The 11,066-nt window shown below is 36.9% G+C and overlaps 1 protein-coding gene across 1 annotated transcript; it reads left to right on the plus strand.

Moving 5' to 3' along the window:
- The first annotated feature begins 607 nt into the window (after positions 1-607).
- Positions 608-7,942, plus strand: LOC310724084 (putative methyltransferase). Its single transcript, XM_083537854.1, has 6 exons — positions 608-798; positions 2,234-2,394; positions 2,600-2,813; positions 3,478-3,582; positions 7,161-7,294; positions 7,702-7,942. The coding sequence occupies exons 1-6, from the start codon at positions 688-690 to the stop codon at positions 7,880-7,882; spliced, it is 906 nt and encodes a 301-aa protein (XP_083393980.1). The 5' UTR covers positions 608-687; the 3' UTR covers positions 7,883-7,942.
- Positions 7,943-11,066: the final 3,124 nt, after the last annotated feature.

Here is an 11,066-nt window from a genome sequence, read left to right on the forward strand (position 1 = left end):
GGGGAATTGGTGATCTTTTGCCCATCTTGACTTCTGAGAGACACTGCCACTTTGAGATGCTCTTTTTATACCCAATCATGTTGCCAATTGACCTAATAAGTTGAAAATTGGTCCTTATAGCTGTTCCTTATTCCTTACATTTTCATTCACAATTGGTACAGTGTCCCAAATTTTTTGGAATCGGGTTTGTAAATAAGGAATGGAAAAATAATGTGTAGTCCTTACAAAGTATGGGAACGTGAGAATCAATTTGACTCGTAATCAGTCATTTGTGGTCAGTATCAAACAAACATATCCAAAAAAGTTGGAAAATATTCAGCCTTTTGGCCCCCCCATGCTTTTCCTTTTTTACAGTGTCATTATAATGTTTATAGTGAAACAAAATTTTCCAAATATTCTAGAGAAAAGCTTTCCAGTATGATTGAATACAGACCTACAATAAGCATGTGATAATTTGTTGAAGAAACATATTTTGTTACACAGGAAAAGTACTCACTGGTTACAATAGTCTCCACTGTAATTAAGGATATGTGATTGCACATAATGGTTACCAAAGTGATTTTCAGTAGATCATTTTCTTTGTTCTCATTTTTTTTGTAGTAATGATTAGCCAGAGTGAAAGCAGTACACTAGCTTAAACATATGCTGAGTCACTCTGCTAAGAAACTGGAATGAGAGAAGATTGCCATGGCCCACAGACTTTTTGAGGAGAAACACCATGCTTCAATTTACCAGAAGTATCGCATAATTCCACCTGATACGGTTTTGCAGCTTATTCTGGAGTACCTGAACAAAAAGGTAGGATAGATTATACATTCTTGTGTCTTTAATGTTTATACTACTAACCATGGGTTCAAAATATAGCTCTAGACCATGTGTATGAATTTGGGCTCCTTCCTACAGCACCACACCTTACGTAACTTAGCTTTGATGATACATGTTGCTAAAAGTAGGTAATGCAGATCATTATAATAATATTTACAAATATTTTCGATAGGTTATAAGAAGGTTATGCTCTAACTTTTTACAAACGTTCCTGCAATGTTGAGCAAACATGGTGTAATAGGCACTGAAGTAATTATCATCTTCTAGTAAAGACATCATCTTTTAGTTATATAATAATTAGACATAAAGTGCAAAACTTGCTTTTGACACAGCTCGTATGCATGTAATGATACCCACAAATCTCAACAATGGCTGAAATGGCACAAAGTCAGAAGTAAATTCAAACGTATTCACTTCTATGCCTATAAAACTATGTAGAAAAGTATAGCACAAAGTTTAATAAGCTAAACTGGGTTAGGGTTGTGAGCTGATTACTTAAGATTAATTAATGATTTCCGGTATTACTGCATGTGTGCAAGACTGAGGAATATGTCCTTATTATTTTCTGATGCTCATTTCTAAGTTTCTTTGACTAACCCGTAACGCTGTTGCCAAGAACAATGAAAAAGCACGAGTTTTGGAAACCTGTCTGTGCTTATATGATTTCTGTTGCAACTGGAGTTAGCGCGCTACCCCATGACCCTGATACAACGCGTTACAACGGCTTGTATCTAAACAGTAGCCTACCAAGAAAGTCATTGTTCACTGTCTTCCTCCTTCCTTCCATTCACAAATAGTTTTTCTTTTGGCATCGTTGTGTGTTTAAAAATCACCATCGGTGGAAGTTTTGCCGTGCAGCTCAGAACACAGGTGAAGTGCGTTTTTTCGTTTCCGTTCGGAAAATTTCATTGGTCTAATGTTATGTCGCTCAGTTTTTTGGCTTGAAGTTTGTGAAACCGGAAAAAACCCAGGAAAAATTATTAGCCGCTTTGTTGTTTAATCCGTGAGGTTCAAAGTGTGGGAAAAAAGTAGCGGCTTATAGTCCGGAAAATACGGTACATAAAAATAGGCTTTTTGCTTTAGACTTTGTCAAGAATTGTTCATGACAAGCACTGACAAATAAAGAACTACAGTGTGTTTAATGTCTTACTGCTAAACATGGAATGGGTAATGAAACTGAATCTACTTCATACATGTTTCCATCTCTATTTGTTATTTACTTATTGTGGCTTAAGATTCCAAACTCAAATCCCAGCACCATCAGCATGCTAAAGAGCCACACCATAACATAGCAAGGCATGTGACTTTCACCTTCTAAGCTGAGTTGTATTTCATGTTGGATATGAGTGTCTGCAAAATTAATGAATTCAATTATTTATTTATTTATTTGTCGTGGTTTGTTTGGTAGAAAGGACCTCCTCATGAACTTGCTGTGGACCTGGGCTGCGGGACGGGACAGAACACTGGTCTACTGGCCCCTCACTTCCAGAAAGTGGTGGGCATTGATGTCAGCGAATGCCAGTTAGAGGAAGCCAGGGCAGTGTCAGGTTTTGCTAATGTCACCCACAGGTCTGCTATAAAGCCTTTTCTGCTGCCTCTTCTTAGGTTTATGTCAAAAGTTTATTGTGAAAGGATATTGCACCAGCAATCTATTAAAATTGTCATAATGTACTTCCTAAAATACACATTTACAGATGGTGAGTATGAAATCAAGCAAGTAGATTAAGAAATAGAGAGTGAAATGAAGAAGATAATGTTACTGTGCTTAACACAGGTCTGGTCCAGCTGAGGATCTGCCCTTTCCCGATGGCTCTGTGGATTTACTGACTGCAGCATTTGCAGCTCACTGGTTTGATGCTGAGCGTTTTCTGAAGGAGGCAGCACGTGTGTTGAAGCCTCATGGTTGTATTGCTCTTCTGGGCTACACTGATGAGTTCAGTCTGTATTATGGCTCCTGTGGTGTCAAACTGACCAACATCTATTCAGAGGTGAGATTGTAAGGACACTGCTTGCCTGTACACCTTTTGGGACGTTAAGTCGTTGCTATAATATGAAGGCCAATTCTAGTTTGGTTATAGAAGCAAAGCCTTGCTCATAAGTCATGGAGTTTTAAGGTAATCGAGGTGAGAATAAGATATGCAATATGGAGTAAAAAAGTATGTGCTCCTTCCACACTGTTGCCATAAAGTTGTCACACAGATGTCTAGATTGTATTTGGATGCTATAAAATATTATAATGAATCTATTCCAGTATATGGTGCCAATATGCACAAAAAGAGATCCATTAAGACATGGTTTACCAAGATAGAAGTGGAAGAACACCTTTGGGATGAACTGGAACACTGAGTGTGCACCAGGCTCTTGTAGCAGAGGGTCCAGGGTCACAAAAATATAGCTGGAAGCCTTTCCATAAGTTTGGAATTCCTTTTAAAAAAAGAGGGACTAAATCTGGACATTCAGATGTGGGTGTTATAGTCAGATGTCTACACAACCAATCCCCTTTACTTCTTAAAATTGACATAGATCTCATTCAAAGGTAAATAATAAATAAAAGTGACAGTGACAAATTGGGTTAATGCATTTGCCACTCATTAATGAATTATGGAAATGCATTAATACATTTCATCTGATCATCTGTTTGTCTTTCTTTAGGTGACCAAGGTTATCAAACCTTATGCTAGTCCTCCAGTGGCAATAGCCAACAGTAGACTTCAGGCTTTGTTTGAGGCTATACCGTTCCCTGACAAAGAGAGGTACGTGCCAAAAATAAAACCTTTGTTCCACACTGCACAAAATGGAAAAAGAAAAATAACACAGGTTGGTCATTAAGGGCAGGATGGAGCAAGGCTGAAACTGTACAATTAAAAATACAATTTATTATTATAATTTTTTTTAATTATTATTATTATTTAGAATTACAACCCCAATTCCAAAAAAGTTGGGACAAAATGTATATAAAACATACACCATAAACCAGGCATACAGTATTTCGCATTTCAGCAACCATTTCAGTATTTCTTCTCAAGGGACAATACTATAGAAATGGAACTTGTATATATTTAAGAGTAGTCAATGTGCAGCTTGTATAACAGTACATATTTACTTTTCTTTAAAAATAACTCAACATACAGCCATTATTGTCGAAATAACTGGCAACCAGTGATAACAGCTGTACGTCATGTAACCATGCAAAACCATATGTCATATACAGTGAGGAAAATAAGTATTTGAACACCCTGCTATTTTGCAAGTTCTCCCACTTAGAAATCATGGAGGGGTCTGAAATTGTCATCGTAGGTGCATGTCCACTGTGAGAGACATAATCAAAAAAAAAAATCCAGAAATCACAATGTATGATTTTTTAACTATTTATTTGTATGATACAGCTGCAAATAAGTATTTGAACACCTGAGAAAGTCAATGTTAATATTTGTTTGTTTGCAATTACAGAGGTCAAACGTTTCCTGTAGTTTTTCACCAGGTTTGCACACACTGCAGGAGGGATTTTGGCCCACTCCTCCACACAGATCTTCTCTAGATCAGTCAGGTTTCTGGCCTGTCGCTGAGAAACACGGAGTTTGAGCTCCCTCCAAAGATTCTCTATTGGGTTTAGGTCTGGAGACTGGCTAGGCCACACCAGAACCTTGATATGCTTCTTACAGAGCCACTCCTTGGTTATCCTGGCTGTGTGCTTCGGGTCATTGTCATGTTGGAAGACCCAGCCTCGACCCATCTTCAATGCTCTAACTGAGGGAAGGAGGTTGTTCCCCAAAATCTCGCCAATACATGGCCCCGGTCATCCTCTCCTTAATACAGTGCAGTCGCCCTGTCCCATGTGCAGAAAAACACCCCCAAAGCATGATACTACCATCCCCATGCTTCACAGTAGGGATGGTGTTCTTGGGATGGTACTCATCAGTCTTCTTCCTTCAAACACGTTTAGTGGAATTATGACCCAAAAGTTCTATTTTGGTCTCATCTGACCACATGACTTTCTCCCATGACTTCTCTGGATCATCCAAATGGTCATTGGCAAACTTAAGACGTGCCTGGACATGTGCTGGTTTAAGCAGGGGAACCTTCCGTGCCATGCATGATTTCAAACCATGACGTCTTAGTGTATTACCAACAGTAACCTTGGAAACGGTGGTCCCAGCTCTTTTCAGGTCATTGACCAGCTCCTCCCGTGTAGTGGGCTGATTTCTCACCTTCCTTAGGATCATTGAGACCCCACGAGGTGAGATCTTGCATGGAGCCCCAGTCCGAGGGAGACTGACAGTCATGTTTAGCTTCTTCCATTTTCTAATGATTGCTCCAACAGTGGACCTTTTTTCACCAAGCTGCTTGGCAATTTCCCCGTAGCCCTTTCCAGCCTTGTGGAAGTGTACAATTTTGTCTCTAGTGTCTTTGGACAGCTCTTTGGTCTTTGGCCATGTTAGTAGTTGGATTCTTACTGATTGTATGGGGTGGACAGGTGTCTTTATGCAGCTAACGACCTCAAACAGGTGCATCTAATTTAGGATAATAAATGTAGTGGAGGTGGACATTTTAAAGGCAGACTAACAGGTCTTCGAGGGTCAGAATTCTAGCTGATAGACAGGTGTTCAAATCCTTATTTGCAGCTGTATCATACAAATAAATAGTTTAAAAATCATTAAAAATCATTTCTGGATTTTTTTTTAGATTTTGTCTCTCACAGTGGACATGCACCTACGATGACAATTTCAGACCCCTCCATGATTTCTAAGTGGGAGAACTTGCAAAAAAGCAGGGTGTTCAAATACTTATTTTCTCCACTGTATATGATGATGTTCAACATGGCAACTCATGGTTCAGAACCCTCTGAGGATTCGAGAATTGTTGCTCTCCACAAAGATAATGGTTCATAATGTTATAATGTCATAATGTTAGGCCTGAGCAGTGTAGAATATGCATAAAAACAGAATGTAATTATTTGCAAATCTGTATATATGACAATCTATATGTTATACACAAAAGAACATATAAAACACATTCAATGTTTTAACTGTACCATGTACATTTGTACCATTGTAAGGGTAAAATAAGGTAATTAGGAAAATAATTTTGCAACTAATTAATTGGCAACAGATCAGTAACCTGATTGGGTATAAAAAGTATATTAGAGAGGCAGAATCTCTCAGTATAGTAAATATGGGCAGAGGTTCACCAATCTGCAAAAAAAGCGTCATCATCTTAAGAAGTGGTCCCCAACCTTTTTTTGCGCCTCGGACCGGCTAATTGGAAGGCTGTTCCTTAACTGTTGGAAGAGAGAGAGAGAGAGAGAGAAAGAGAGAGAGAGAGAGAGAGAGAGAGAGAGAGAGAGAGAGAGAGAGAGAGAGAGAGAGAGAGAATGATCTGCTCCCTGCTGTAGTCTTTAATATTTTCTTTACCAACAAATGGCTTGTTGTACACAATGAGACGGAAAGACCATACAGACGCTAATTAATCGGAAGATGTTTACCTTTAGCTGCATTCGGTCGTAGTAAAAGTACTTTTGTCTAATCAGAGTTGAGTACACAATATCATCAAAAGATTTAGAGAATCTGAAGAAATCTCAGTGCACATGAAACAAGAGCAAAACTCAATATCTGATTCCTGTGATCTTCGGGGCCCTCAGGCAGCACTGCATATTAAAATCAGGCACGCTTTTTGAATGGACATCACTGGATGGGCTCAGAACACCTCCTAAAATCACTGTCTGTAAAACACACTTCACTTTGACCTCCACAATTGTAGGTTGAGCTCATCATTTGACTGAGACAAAGTGAAAAACTGTACTGTGGTAAGACGAATAGAATTTTTGAATTCTTTTTGGAAATCATAAAAGTCGTGGCCCTGTCCTATTTTTTTTTTTTAAACTATTGCAGCCATCAAATTCAAAAATACCAATTTTTATCTACTTAAAATCACATTTTCTTAAATGCAAAGTTCAGGTTCTTAAACCCATTTCCTTAAGTTTAAATAGTTGATGTGGTTTCTACGCTCTATTGTTAATTAAATATGAGTTAATGAAATTTGCAAATCATTGCAATCTTTTTTTATATACATTTTACTTTTTTTCCAATGTTTTTTAAAATAAAAATCCATCTATTTCTATATATATATATATATATATATATATATATATATATATATATATATATATATATATATATATATATATATATATATACAGTATATATATAAAATCTATAAATCTATACACTTTAGGTAAAAGTTTACTCTAAATGAAAGTACTGTAGACTCATAACTATTGATTGTTAGGTAACCATTTCAACTTCTGTTTTTAACTTGCGTCTTCTTTGGGAGGGGTTAAAAATATTTCACTGAAGATGGAGATGACGGTTGTGGGTCTAGTCGGCTTTGTGGAGTCTTTCTCTTTTTGCCAGGCCTACTTAAAGAAAGATCCCCAAGCTGCAACTGCTCTTTTAGAGTCAATGATGAGACGGTAATCAGTTTACTAATACTTCAATGTATATTTTCTATGTATTAAAGGAATTTCTTTTTCTAGAGTGTAAAGTTTATGCAAGAAATGCAACTATACACTGATGGATAGTATTCTGTTGCTCTTAATTTATTACATACAAATTGTAATTATTTGGCAAACTGATATACAGTATTATAAGAAGAATAATCTTGGGATGTGTTTTATTTTAGGGTGGCATCACCATCACACCATTATTGTTAATGTTCATTATTTATGATCCGTAACAGCATGCCCTGGTGTGTTTTATTCCTTCAATATCATGTCATGTGTGTGTGGTGTTCTACAGAAAATCAGCTCTCTTACTAAAAAGACATTTATGTTTGCATTGTTTTTATATATACAAATTTAAACACATTGATGTGTTTCAGTCTTCAAGATGAAATGGGCGTCTCATCACCTGACACTCATCTTGAGTTCAAAACAGACTTCTACTGTGTGCTGGCATGTAAACCGCAAATGAAGAGAACCGTGCTGATATACAGTGGGTACGGAAAGTATTCAGACCCCCTTACACTTTTCACTCTTTGTTATATTGCAGCCATTTGCTAAAATCATTTAGATTTATTATTTTTCCTTATTAATGTACACATAGCACCCCATATTGACAGAAAAACACAGAGTTGTTGACAATTTTGGAGATTTATAAAAAAAAAAAAAACTGAAATATTTTTTTTCTGTCAATATGGGGTGCTGTGTGTACATTAATGAGGAAAAGAAATGAACTTAAATGATTTTAGCAAATGGCTGCAATATTACAAAGAGTAAAAAATGTAAGGAGGTCTGAATAGTTTCCGTACCCACTGTAAGTGAGGATTTACATGACGGTCACAGCATATTTTGTCTAGTCGTTTGCAATTTACTGTAGTCACTTTTGTGCACTGTTAAATGAATCATCTCTTAGTAGAAATCTACCTTAGCTACCACATATTTGCTCAATAAACCTTTAGACAAAGTAAATGGTGTCTGGTAAATGTGCATGAAATGTACTAAAAAAGGTCAAATTTTTAATTGACATTTGGGGCTTTGAACTGTTTCTTTCAATTTTACTATTGGAATTTTGCTCTGAACTCTACATTTAAATGCCTAGTAGTGTGTAATAAACAATTATGAAATATGTGCAAGTCAAACATTTTTCAAACCAGGACTTTTTGCGCATATTTATGTCTTGGTAAGCTGAAGGTAATCACCACAATTTCCACTTTAAGAAATTAGCACAAATGTGCTATCACATACAGAATGAAAATCTAAATGTAAAATGTGGCACGAGTCAGTTAAAAAATATATATATATTCGTAATATTTAAAATGTCTCTCAAATATTAGCATATGTGTGGGCAGTATTTAAGAAATGTAGTTTTAAACTCCAGGTACAAAAAAATGAACATTAAAAATTAACTAAAAATATTTAACAAACGTTTGGCAATTTTATGAACTACTAACAAACTAAAGCTGCTTTTCAGTCTCCTCAAACAGCTCACGAAACTTCTCTCCTACTAATGTCCTATGACGCCTTCATGGAGAGTTATAAATGACGTCTGTGGCAATGTTGTGAAGTACACAGCATGCCAGAGAGCTTAAGCCTGTACTGTAATGTATCACAAGAACAATTCCAACACCTGAACTACATTTTTAACATTACAATGGTGTGTTCAGTCTCTTGGCCCTGCTCAAAACACTGTTGTAAACATGCTGCTTTCTTGTATTTGGTGTAACATATGATATAAGCAGCCACAGCTTTAAAGAATAGCCATCATCACCATCATCACCTATTACAGAAGATACTATATTTTGATGGCGTAGTCTCCCAATTGATTCACAACACTAAGAGGTTTAATAGACAGCTGAATATCTGTGCAGTCTATTGAACTTAAAACCCCAGGTAATCATTATTTAGATATACAATCATGTTTTGTTCTGAGCTAGCTCTGAGATGAGTATGGAAAACTATATATGTTCTTCACATGACGGTCTGAGGTAGAAGAAATGCATGTACCACTCACAGCTGACTGGCTTACACCTGTGACCAACCCCAAGACTTTCAGACAAGAGCTGCTGTGACTTTTAGGTCCACAGAAAAAGTGCTGGGGCCTTTTGGAGTGGTGAAATAATGTGCACATCTCGAAGACCACACTATCGGCGTGGTGCGATTTTTCTTGTTATGGATCCTCAGTCAAGTCAAGAAAGGAGCTCCAGCTGTGATTATACACACTCCTTGTATCTTTGCCTTCATTGAAAATCGATGTACTTCAACACTCCTTTAGATATTATATAAAAGTAAACACAGACATTTTATTTAGATATTTTAGATGTAGAAATAAAGAGAAGATTAAAATATTGTATTTTATTTCAGTCATGTTATGCAAGTTTTGGACATCCACTTACAGTGCCTTTTATTGCTTAACCTTTTAATGTTTTGTTTCAAATTTAAAAACATTATGCACTCACATATCAGACAATTGAAAAAACAAAACAGTTTTTTTAGAGACAAATGGTTTAAGTAAATTATATTCACATAAATATATTTGCGGTGATGTTTTACATCTCTGAATTAATCTGTTTCAAAATTGACCCGTCATATAAATCATGTGTTAAAATACAGGATATTTGGACAAAATGTACCTGACTCGATCATAGGTGTAGGTCTGAACTTGCTGTGTGTTGAAAATGTTATGTGACTACTTGTTTAAGGCAAAATGGCTCGGATGCAAGTGCCCATGTGTCAGATTAAAAAAAAAAAAGGAATCCATGGTATTTTAAAGAAAAATATGATAGCCGAGAAATACGTTTCTTAAAGTTTACATGGAAGAAAATGTTAATAAATGAAAAACACAGCCTGCTTCATGCCTTCTATTAAAGAGTTCATCAGTTTGTACACTTTCCTCCAGTCTAGAAAAATTGAGTGTCCAGTTAGTTGAGTGTCATAAGTGTGACATAGCATTAATAAAGTAAAGTCTCGCAAATCAAAGTTTACTTAGTCCATGCTTAATCTTCTTTTATTGCTTGATGTCAGAGAAAACATCTACAAAGCTACAAAAAAATCAGTTGCATTGAAGATTCCCCAAAACTGTGGCCTCCATAAATCTCATATGAAAGAAGTGTGGCACAACCAGGACTCTTCCAAGAGCTGGTCACCTGGCCAAACTGAGCAAGTGCGTTAGTAAGGGAGGTGAACAAGAAACTTGTGGTCACTCTGACTGAGCTCCAGAGATCCTGTGTGGAAATGTGATAAAGTTCCAGATGGACAAGCATCACTGATCTGGGCTTTATAGCAGAATGGCTAGACAGAAGCCTTTCCTTCGTGCAAAACCCATGGAAGCCTGCTTGGAGTTTGCCAAAAGGCACCCGAAGGACTGCGTAGAACAAGATGAAACCCCGATTGAACTGTTTGGCCTCACTTTTTAATGTTATGTCTGAAGGAAATCAGGCGCTGCTCATCACCTGCTGCGGGGGTGCTTTTCTGCAGCTGGGACTTGGCAATTTGTCAGGATCGAGGGAAAGCTGAATGGAGCAATGTAAATAAATATCCTTAATAAAAAAATTCTACAGTACTCAGGACCTCAGACTGGGTAGAAGGTTCACACGTCTACATGACAAACAACTATAAGAGCACAGCTGAAACAGCACAGGATTGGATTAGGGACAACTCTGTGAATGTTCTCGATTGGCCCAACCAGAGCCCTAACTTAACTCTATTGACTTCTCTGGAAAAACCTGAAAGTGACTGACCACTAACA

Source organism: Silurus aristotelis (genome assembly GCF_946808225.1).
Source record: "Silurus aristotelis genome assembly, chromosome: 3".
NCBI classification, from domain to species: Eukaryota; Metazoa; Chordata; class Actinopteri; order Siluriformes; family Siluridae; genus Silurus; species Silurus aristotelis.